This window comes from Pecten maximus, chromosome 10, assembly GCF_902652985.1.
Source record: "Pecten maximus chromosome 10, xPecMax1.1, whole genome shotgun sequence".
Lineage (NCBI taxonomy): Eukaryota > Metazoa > Mollusca > Bivalvia > Pectinida > Pectinidae > Pecten > Pecten maximus.
In genome coordinates this window covers 31,294,531-31,306,895 of record NC_047024.1, presented here as the reverse complement: position 1 = coordinate 31,306,895, position 12,365 = coordinate 31,294,531, and the positions used below count along the sequence as shown (strand labels likewise).

Sequence of the window (12,365 nt, the reverse complement as noted above, 5' to 3'; positions counted from 1 at the left end):
TCTATAACGAGAGCGAATCATATCGTTACAGGGAAGGATATTTGACAAATACTTTATCATGCAGTCGTGATTTCATTTATAATAATTCACTTACAAATAAAACAACACAATATATTTTATTAAAAGTGTCATGCGCCAATTTTCCATAAAATACATAATATTAACATATTCTAAAATGTATGACATTTAGTCAGATCAGAGACTTGTATATCATGGTATATATATGGTATATACGTCTCTGGTCAGATTGACACCCAGCCTATTAAAGCATACAGTACACCATAATGTTGAACTAAGCACCGTCTATTGGTCGAAATATAAACTGCTTCGTCATTGTCAGCAAAGCGTACATTAGAAGAACATTCTGATGAGATATATCTTAATAACTGAGCTTCCTGAAATTTATAACCAAAAATTGGATTGGTTCATTATACAGCTTCTATACATTTTTAGGTTTCTAATATAGAATGGTAAACTCAAATAATCTCGGAGCCTTACTCCATGGATTATGGTGTGACCGCCGTGTTATTAGTATCACTTGTTCCACATGTTGTCGCACTTATGTACTTCCGTGTGTAATTAGGCCCCCCAACCCTTTATAACAATTTATTGTACGCCCTAATTGGTTCAATCATGAAGTAAAGAAATAGAAAGTATCAGCGGTCCTCGTATAACAAACTACCATTCACGTACCTCGCCTTGAAGTCACCTGCATCGCTCCAGGTACAATGGGGCGTGTGTTATGTACAAACCCGACGCCAGGAAGAGTCAGTCATTCGCAATAACAAATTTGTGCCCTAGATAAAAACCTACATACCTGTTTAACTAGACATACATTCCCTATGCTATAAGTCATGTTGTTATAATGTTTTTCGTAGCATAGCAAACACCTGATGAACAAAACCCTAAAAGGCACAAAGTTATCCATCCTCCCAAATTCTTGTTTTTGGGTGGAGATTTGTTATCGTATACTGAGCGATAAAGGTGTTGCTATATCTGATAAAAGACAACAGATTAGAACTGTCATCTAGTTAAGACTTGCGTAATTTACGTTAATAGAATGCACACCCATCAGATACTGATGCTGTGGGGCCTGAAATGGGGTACATGGATAAAACATCACATCTTTATAAAGCAGACTACATATACATCGTGCACAGTCGATTTCTTTATAATTATATTGATTAAAAAGTATACATTACTTAGCAAGTATTACCTTTTTTTCTTTAATCATTTTTCTTCATTTATTTTAGCGATTTATTCTAGACGTGTCCCCCTGGACGCCCCCAATTGTTTAGGTTTACGTAGACGCGTTTCGCCAATGAGTGTCGTCCGGCCAAAAATAATTCTACGAGGAATGAGTCAAAAGGAATCCCCGCTCAGTTTGTTTTGCAGCTTTCGGAGTGTATAAATAGAGCTCCAAACCAACATCGAGTATCAAACTTCAGCGATCGAGGGACCGTAACAGACCAATACACTAGAGGGCGCACAACACACGTATATTAATACACAACAAGTACAGACGCTACAACAAACCGGCACCAGACAGCATCGCTCACATATCCAAAGACCGCTTGTATAGCTAGATATTGATTGAATTTCTCAACACACTTGGAAAATGGATCTCATGAAAAGCGATTTTTTCGACAAGAATCTCGCAGAAATGGACAAGGAATTCGACACTATGAGCTCTTCTATGAGTTCTATGAAATCTATGAGTTCAACTTCAACTATGAAGAGTTCGAGCTCCGCTTTCGACTCCCCCATGCTCAAGGGTAGCTCGATGGGTGCAAGTGATTCTCTCATGGGAGCTGGAATTGGCGGGGGACGGCTCGTGCCAACAACATTTTTCGACTGGAATTTCTTCGATAGACAAAAATCCATGTTCTCAGATATTAGCATGGACTTTGACAACGATTTCAAGAAATTTGATCTGGAATTGGAGAGTATGAGAAAAAGTATGTTCCGATTTGATGGTGACCCAATGCTGAAGGTCGACCAGCCGTATGTTGAAAGCCGTTCCGGAAGTAAAAAACTTTCTTTGACCTTTGATGTAAGTGGATACGCACCCGAAAACATTCATATTAAGACTGTGGACAGTATGCTCACTGTACACGCAAAGCATGAAGAAAAGTCTCCGGGAAAGTCCGTCTACCGCGAGTTTACTAAGTCCTATACTCTCCCCAAGGCCATTGATCCCCTGGCACTGACATCATCACTTTCAGCAGACGGTGTCCTCAGCATCGAGGCTCCAGCTCCCCGCGAGGTCGTGGCCAAGAAGGAGCGCTTTGTCCCCATAGAACTTCTCAAGCCTTTGTGAGTGTCACAGCGACGGAAATGTATAGTATTTTGTGATTTGCTGGTCATTTGTACAGTATTGTTATTGTAATGGATACATATTTTTGTTATGCATTTTGAAAATGTGGAAACCGCAGAAATATAAGGATGATTTTTTTCGTTTTCATGATTGTGGACATTTGAACTTGGAGACATTTCCGGTATTGACGGAGGATAATTTCAGGATTTGTGTTTATAATCAGTTTCGACCGCTGCGGGACCTTTTTTTTACTGCCAAAGAAACAATTAATCAGTGAACGTTATCATTTTCAGAAGAAAAATATAAGTGGAACATTCCATTTGTGAAGGGACGGAGGGGACAGCCTGTGGTTTGTTGTCAGCTATACTACCGTGTGTTGTACGGTGTTCCTTGTTTTTATTTATTTTTGTCATTATTGTGTACAGAAATGTGCGCATTCCCTCATTTTGTATTTTGTAAATCATTAAATTATTTTTAATTTGTTGATATGGTATCTATGTTATATATTATAAATCTAATAAATGTCTAATACAGCGATAGACCTAGAAACTTACACAGGAAAACTGTTTGTATGAGGGGCATTGCCTTTAAAGAAAATATTCGGGCCGCTTGGGATTACTGACGTCCCGAAAACTCTATAGTTCTATTAAAATGTTACCATACAATACGGAACTAGGGTTGAAATGTGAACACGTTGTATACGTTTTTGCTCTATATTGCAGATTTATAATGGTAGTAAATGGATAAGTAAGCAAATATTCGAACATAGGGCAATACTGTTTAAGATATCGACATTTTATCCTTAAAATTGTATTGAGACAAAATCTACACAAATAGTTGGAGGTTCTGATGAACCTTAATTACAAAATACCAGTCTAGTTTATATAAACTATTTTGGGGCTCATAACGTTGACCCCGTTTGGAGACTATCGCTGATTTGGAAGTGAAAGAGGTGAAATAATGAGATCCAATTTGAAGGATGCAATTAACGCACGCCAAAATTATCGCATGCGGTTATTAGCTTATGTCAAGATGTATAGATGTAGAGTCTGGTAACATGGAGCTACTTAACTGTTAATCACGAATTTACTTTTATGATATAAGGTACGTTTTTCCTAGCTACGGTTTTGAATCTAGGGGTTATATCTAGCTAACACTTTATGTTTTCAATTATCGTTTTACTAGTTTTGAGGATTTATAGCGTAATTAAAATTAAGATGTTTTGTGGCTCTGGGATTGAATAGGTAATTAATACTTTATTTACCGAACATTAAGTTTTCCGGTGTATACGCTGGCTACTATAATGAGTATGTTGGCGTGGAATGTGTACCCTAGTGATGTTTATTGTGTGGTCCGCTTACAAATATCTTTTGTTAACAGCACAATGATTTACTGTTTCGTATAGTCTGAATGAAAGCTTGTGGTTAAGGTTTTCGTGATTAGATAGTTTTTTAAAGGAAGAAACCTGGGGTACGGTATTAAAGGTATATTTCGTGATGACAATCCGCCACATGGACCGTCACATGGACAATCGTTTATTTTCTGTTCCGAGATTTATTTTGTGTTAGAAATAAACAAATCTTTGGCAAAGACAGTAGATTCCATTAACTTATTTAAAAACTTATCGTGTGACGAAATGTGAAACATTTTACAATATACAAAACTATGCATTAAAAGGTTGGTAGGTATGGCGGTAGGTGTACTATATCGAACAGTGGTGTAGTGTGCGATTTCATTGTCTGGGCATATATCGGTGGCAAGATTCGCTTTTTAACTTTTTAACAATGCCAATTCTTTATGTGATGAATCATGATTTTCACCGTGTAAATCTATAGTTCATATTCCTCAATGGATGGCCGTGTAAACCTAGGTCTATACTCCTGTAGTCCTCAATGGATGGCCATGTAAACCTAGGTCTGTAGTCCTCAATGGATGGCCGTATACACCTAGGTCTATAGTTCTGTAGTCCTCAATGGATGGCCATGTAAACCTAGGTCTATACTCCTGTAGTCCTCAATGGATGGCCATGTAAACCTAGGTCTATACTGCTGTAGTCCTCAATGGATGGCCGTATACACCTAGGTCTATAGTCCTAAATGGATGGCCGTGTAAACCTAGGTCTGTAGTCCTCAATGGATGGCCGTATACACCTAGGTCTGTAGTCCTCAATGGATGGCCGTGTAAACCTAGGTCTGTAGTCCTCAATGGATGGCCATGTAAACCTAGGTCTGTAGTCCTCAATGGATGGCCGTATACACCTAGGTCTATAGTTCTGTAGTCCTCAATGGATGGCCATGTAAACCTAGGTCTATACTGCTGTAGTCCTCAATGGATGGTCATGTAAACCTAGGTCTATACTCCTGTAGTCCTCAATGGATGGCCATGTAAACCTAGGTCTATAGTCATGTAGTCCTCAATGTATGACAGTGTAAACCTAGGTCTGTAGTCCTCAATGGATGGCCATGTAAACCTAGGTCTATAGTTCTGTAGTCCTCAATGGATGGCCATGTAAACCTAGGTCTATACTGCTGTAGTCCTCAATGGATGGCCGTATACACCTAGGTCTATAGTCCTCAATGTATAACAGTGTAAACCTAGGTCTATAGTCCTCAATGGATGGCCGTGTAAACCTAGGTCTATAGTCCTCAATGTATAACAGTGTAAACCTAGGTCTGTAGTCCTCAATGTATGACAGTGTAAACCTAGGTCTGTAGTCCTCAATGTATGACAGTGTAAACCTAGGTCTATAGTCCTCAATGTATGACAGTGTAAACCTAGGTCTATAGTCATGTAGTCCTCAATGTATGACAGTGTAAACCTAGGTCTATACTGCTGTAGTCCTCAATGGATGGCCGTGTAAACCTAGGTCTATACTGCTGTAGTCCTCAATGGATGGCCGAGTAAACCTAGGTCTGTAGTCCTCACTGGATAACAGTGTAAACCTAGGTCTATAGTCCTCAATGTATGACAGTGTAAACCTAGGTCTATAGTCCTCAGTGTATCACAGTGTAAACATAGGTCTATAGTCCTCAATGCATGACAGTGTAAACCTAGATTTATAATCCTCAATGTATGACAGTGTAAACCTAGGTCTATAGTCCTCAATTGATTACGAGTAAACCTGGACCTGTAGTCCGCAATGGATGACGCGTACCTAGGTCTGGTGACGTGTAAACCTAGGTCTATATTTATCAATTGGTGATGTGTAAACCCAGGTCTATAGTCCTCAATGGATGACGTGTTAACATAGGTATATAGTCCTCAATTGATGACCGTGCACAAATTATCAATTTTACAAACATTCAACTGCAAAAATAAATCATTTAGCTTATGGAAGGCATTTCTGCCAGTAAGAGTGTTTCATAGAGCAAGCAGGAATATCGAACATCAGCATACAGTTCCGTTTACACAGTACACACAATGTGGTTAACCTTAATTAACTAATCTCCAGCAACACGAGTCATTATGATAATAATTCAATTTTAGGTTTCTGTCTGATTGTGATCATATGAAATATATATATAAACGTAGATATGAATAGATTTTGAATATCTATGAAATTACCACTAGGGATACATTTACCTTTTAAACAGATGTAATATCGATAACATATACTAGTGTATCTACAGTTTAAATCTATTTTTCTGGTATAACAGTTAAAAAAATAAAGATAAAAAAGGCAAATATTAATAAAACAACAACATCATCAATATTCAGAGACAGCAATAAGTAAATGTTGTTTTGGCAAATCATGACAAAACAAAATTGGCGAAGGAAATATAACCAGATTTTCTGACTTAGTAATCAGATTCTGTCTTCGAAGTCAGGAAAGGGCGAGAAACGGTTTAAGGATTTGTGAATAGAAGGGCCAATATTGCTCAGTGGATACTAGGTCAGCTTACCATACTCCGTGAAGTATCTATCACCTAAAGGCAGTTTCTGCATCTGGCGGATATATTTAGAAGTCCCTTAAGATACGATAATATCAATGTGATAAGAAGTATGACAGACCAGCAGGGCTTATCATCAGATAATCTCCATATTCCCAATTAGCCTCGCATAGTTAATATCTCAAAGAGTAGGCGATCCATTGCAGATCCAAGGGGTTTAAAAATACATTTATCGTATAAAGCTGTTTTCATATGATAGCGATTAATATGTACTTGAAAAAGCCTGAAGAAATTCGCCGACCTTAACATTAATTTCAAAGTCACCTTATAGCTATTTACGATGTCTTTGGAGGGTAAACATATTCGGTTCAGTTCTGCTCATCTTAGCGACATCTTGAGTAAACATCAAACCGAACCCCCATAGAGAACAGATGTGTGCAATCGCTCAGGCACGTGTTAGAGAAGGTGCGAATTGACGAGATTCTTTGGTAACCCAGGGTTACTGTAAGTGGCTGTGGTTTTTGTGTGAAACATTACCGAGACAATATACAATGATTTATAAGTGACTGTATGTGTGTACTGAATGATCCTACTCCATTGTACACATAATATGCTTACGTCACGGCACGTGAAAGATCGTTCTATGCACATATTGCCTATAATGATCCAATGCAGGACCAGAAAACATCCCGACACGAACTTTGGCGGAGCTCGTGTCAATAACATGACCTAGTGTATTCCTCGTGGGATACGCACACCCAGGGTGAGGTAGCAAGAAAGAAATAATACATCGTTCCCTCCAAACCACAGGGGCTTGGCACGATTTTCCAAATGATAGTCCATATATATATGTATGTATACATATATATATGGACTATCATTTGGAAAATCGTGCCAAGCCCCTGTGCTCCAAACCCTCCATTAGATATTCATAAGATCACTTAAAACTAAGGATAAAAATTGAGTTGCAAATTATCACACGACCATATAAATAAGTGTTAATATTTTCTTCCAATTAAGGAATATATATACCGGTACCAGGTAATAGCGATTTTACTATTACATTATATCAAGACAAACATGTCCCTGTGAACATTACACGGTAACTAATGTGTAAGTGTAATCACAACGGGCTTAGTGCCAGCATTTAATTAGGGAAACATGACGTACCTCGGTATTTAGTTGTTCTCAAGCTTGTAAGTGTTCTAAACTATCACAGATATTTGAGTAACGAAATATATCCTATACATCTCTGGAGTTGAACCAAAAAATAGTTGTGGTAGCCAAGTCGATCTGTTTTACACAAAAAAATACTGGCAAAAAGATATTTGTTTTGCACCTCAATACTTTCAATTTCTGAAACCACGCACCAAAATATTTGTTCAAATACATAAATTTTCATCAATATCTTGAACACAAACAGGGCGAAAACAAGAGTTTGGTATTGCTAAATATTGCCCTTTTGGACCTGAATTTCACCAACGGCATCGTGGTTTTTCTGTCATACAAAAATATTGCTTACTTTTATTTTCGTTTCACAGATCATATCAAATATCAATAAAACGCCACCTTTTGTCCAGCGAAATTTCTTCGGCGTCATTTAGACCAGTAATCATGAAGAGCCGCACCAATAAATTGTGAGTGCAGTTAACAAGTTATTTCTTTCTTCGAGATTTGTAGATCACCAGAATGAAGAGAATCTTGAGAACGTGTCAGTGGTAAACGAGTTGGCAACGTAACGAAAGACATTTATATTAGCTTTACTGTTTATCAGCACACTTAATACAAACGAGAGGAACTGTATCCAGGTTTTACTGTCTATAAACAAGGGGCATCATTATATCAGTTTAACTGTATATAAGCAGGGGTCATTGTATCGACAAAACACTGAATTCGTTGTAGATTGGTAGTGGGAACAATTACGAAACAAGTCTCTAGTTGTAACGAGACTCGTAATATAAGCCTCCTAGACTTAACCAGCGGTTATACATTATGGTTGTGAGAATTTAGGTTTGGTGTGTAGTGTAACAACTTACCTCTATTTAAAGTTTTACAAATAAGATAGGAGATCATGTTGGTCTGTCTATCTACTACGGAAGGGAGTTGCAGTAGTATTTGTTAACAGAGAATACCGACATGCAAATCGGACCAGGTGTTCCGGAAGGGTAAGTGTCTTCTGCTTCTTCCACAACGCTCATCATACAATCTGCAAACTCCGGTGTAAGTCACATTCTCAGAATGAGATCTAGAACGTTGACAACGGAACAACTGTGAATTTTAACAAGCCTCGAACACGACTGGCTTCATATCGTTCAAAGAAAGAGAATATTAAGATCATTGTGTTGACCATAAAACTTCGTCTCCGTCATCAATTACCTACATCAACCTCAACACATAAGTACATTTTCAATGGTTGGTGTCAAAGGGTTCAAAGGGTAACATACTAAACTTCACTAAAATCAGTAAAATTCGAGAATTTTCGACTAAACAAAAGTCCATTCATGGTCCAAACAGCAAAACAGGAGTTGTTTTAGTCTTTCGTGTAATGATACCAGGTAGATACCGAATCATTTCATAACCGGACAATATCTAAATTCAAGGCCGCCATTTCGTGAAGAATGTTGATTTTTTTCTTCTTCGTAGATAGTATCGATAACCCAGTCAACAATGTTTTAGCCAGTCAGTAGTCGCCAAATGGTAGCCATTTTGATTGGTTTGGTTTATTTTGTTTAACGTCCTATTAACAGCTAAGGTAATTTAAGGACGGCCTCCCGTGCGTGCGACATGCATGCGTGTGGTTAGTGCGTATGTGTGTTTTGGGAGATTGCGGTATGTTCGTGTTAAGTCTCCTTGTGATAGGCCGGAACTTTTGCCGATTTATAGTGCTACCTCACTGAAGCATACTGCCGAAGACACCCAGAAGAGACATGCACATATATGTCGTCAAAACTAATATTCGTATAGCTTCACTAGTAATCGATAGAAAATATAGGACGAGAAGACAAAAATAGCTAAACATCCTCTCTGGGACCTCCACAGACAGACGTTTAGAAAAGTAGCGTTTTCAGGATATAGTATACGGACGGCGTACAGCGGACAGAAGACAAAGTATGACGGTTAATTGGGTAAGATGACCTAATCAATTGGATTCTAATAAAGGTGTATGTCTATATGTCATTATTATTTAACCGTGACTCCGCTGTGTCAATATGAGTCGTAATACCATCAAATAAAAGACAGAAGGAGAATTGAGATATCTGCCTACAACAGTCGTGTGTTGTTCCGAGCGACTACCCCCAGATTCAAAATAGCGGTAAGAGGTACTGATGGCTTTCTTTGTTAGACAATTGTCTGTCATTAAGATAGCAGAGATAATATGCCAGCGTCACTGCTACAGTACCGAACCCGTGCGTGTAATGACATATTACACACGAGAGGTATACGCAGTACTATATCCGAATATCAGGTATATCTCCCTCGACAGTAATGATAACTGACGTGAAATGTTCGGCGAGAAATGTACTGGAATCTCCTCTTCCTCGACACAGCAATGACTGTCGTGGTAGAACATATCGTGAAATACACCTTCAGCACTCGCCAACATGTAAGGGATCTTGACCCAAACCTTAAATAAACAATGCGTATATCCTTAGGCGCATTATTCTGCCATCGATAGAAAAGCATTATGCTGGTTATTATATATCATTATTGTGCTCAGCGGAACAAAAACATCTTCCGAGGCATAAAGGCCCGAATGGTATTTCTATTACACAGCATGTTGACATGGATTCAGAGATTTGCATACGTTTTGGCAGACCTTGCAAACTGATTAGCAGACAATGAGGAAATATTATTATACGCTATCAAACGTTATTCTCAAGATTGCTTTCAGGAATTGATAATACGCGGCAATATTTCATTAGCGTATTCTGCTTTGATGATAAATTGGATAACAAAAACTCAACTTAGTGAGTAAGCCATTCAACGCTTATTAGTAGTCTATGTTTTGTAGTTTGGCAGACACGCGCGATGGTGAAGTTCATGATTATATAAGGCGTGCACGTGAGTTGATCATCGGTTTCCTTGTTGCACAGAATAATACCCTCTCGACACCTGTCTACACCGTAAATCAAAGAATCTACGGAGACTTGTGTCGGCCAAAGGAGTTCGTTTCGAACATATCGCATGCACACACGCGCACAACATACGCAAACATAAGGCGATGGGTGAATGTGGGTTAAATGTAAACTTTAATTTATTTTACAACTATTGCGAAACAAGTTATATAAACTTATACTAATCACGCTTGATGACCCGGATGGAAGCGCGCGAGGGGTCTTGCTGTGGGAGGAAACCGGAGTACCAGGAGAAAACCCAGGCGGTCGGGCAGGTGATCCCATATCTTTTCACGTTCGATTGGGGAATCGAACCCCGGCCGCCTAGGTGAAATGCAATTGTGTTACAACTTTGCCACCTGGCCACCCTTTTTGGGTTAGAGGTATCCTTTATCATTGTGTCGTGTGATTCGAAATCACCAAAGTGTCTCTAATTCAAACAATCTACAAACCCTATCTTTATTCCATACTACGTAACCATAGTCAGTTTGTCATCAAATAATACTTAGTATTATAAATTCTAATTTATTTTTATGGTTTTATTTCATTTTCGTATAGAACATTTTTCAATATTCAAGGGAAAATTTTGAGCATGGAATAAATAACAATTGCTTAATATAAAGAACTCTTATAAAGTGTATGATATTCAGTGACAAACCGACATTTCAGATTTTATATCTTCTTTGAACTGACGATTTAAATCAATGACGCAATGTGCACGAAATTTGTGGTCAATTTACTACCTTAACAAATCTATCGACACGATTGAGATGTCGTTTTCGAGAAAGGTTACGGGAAAAGTATATTCCCTGTTCCATCGAAACTTGTCGTGATTACGCCATCATCCTCTCGACAGTTACTTTGATGATTAAGTCTGCCATGGTTTTTCGGATACATACGGTCTCCTAAGTATATCTGATGTTACTAGTGAAGTATGTGTGGCGCCGACACTCCGTTTTCTCCCAGACAATAAAAACATGTCTGCTCAAATGTAGGGCCCCATCAGAAAAACACGTGCAAGAATGCAATACTATAATTTGTTTTCGAAGACAAGCAAAATATTTAGGTGGAAGGGCAGTTATTTTTTAAGCGAATGAACGCTCTTTTGACGGAAATGCCTGCAGGTTTTAAGGTAAACAAACAAACAAATACACTTTGCTTTGTGGGTTGTTTATAATGAACGTTTCGCGCACGTTTAAGTTCCTAGCTTCCTTGGGTGGTACCCAAATTATATCTATCCCAATCATCATTGGTTTATCAAGGCAAACATCATGGTGAGTCCTACAAAGCTGATGTTGATTTATCCGACCTTTTCATCTTCTATCGTTATTCATAACGTTACTTTCTGGGTAAGCATTTAATGCATATTTCAATGCATTGTGATGGGAAATGCAGAAACTTACAAAACAAGATAATAAATTAGTGTTTTGAAGCATCAGTAAACATCTTCCTGAAACGGTTTATTATAATTTGATTTAAAACCTGAAAACGTTCTAGTACGGAAATATTTTCTTCATTTGGCACCAATATATTGCAGTCTCTTATCTTAATACAATAAAGGACGGATGTACGGGACTAAGGATAAGTACATGGTCTGCATTGTATTGTTTTACGGCACATCGACGATCGGAGATTGTGTTAAATACATTGTTATACAGCCGATTATTTGACAGATGACCTTATAGCTCATATTTTTTTTTGTAAAACAGGCATACAGAGTACTGCTAAAGCAATACGTGTCCCCTACCGGCCCCGCTAGCTATTGTAGTCCGTTACAAATGTCTGAACTTTGATCCCAATCCCTCAAAGAATGAAGCCAATAAGAGCGCTGACAAATGATAACGGTGGTCTTGGCTCAACAACCCTGAAAATGTTATGATCCTTTATAATTGTGTGAAGATAAGCTGAAAGAGCGCTGCCAGGACGAACGAAAGGGAAAATTACCCCCTCCGATTTTACCGGTAGTGGACTCATTTTTAGTACATGATGTAATCAAAACGACTTCTGATTGTATGTCTAGACGGAATACACAAATCACCAAAC

At 38.3% G+C, this 12,365-nt stretch overlaps 1 protein-coding gene across 1 annotated transcript; it reads left to right on the top strand.

The window, feature by feature from the left end:
• Positions 1-1,427: 1,427 nt before the first annotated feature.
• LOC117336049 (alpha-crystallin A chain-like) lies at positions 1,428-2,803 on the top strand. Its single transcript, XM_033896394.1, has one exon. The coding sequence runs from the start codon at positions 1,619-1,621 to the stop codon at positions 2,318-2,320; it is 702 nt and encodes a 233-aa protein (XP_033752285.1). The 5' UTR covers positions 1,428-1,618; the 3' UTR covers positions 2,321-2,803.
• The last annotated feature ends 9,562 nt before the right edge of the window (positions 2,804-12,365 follow it).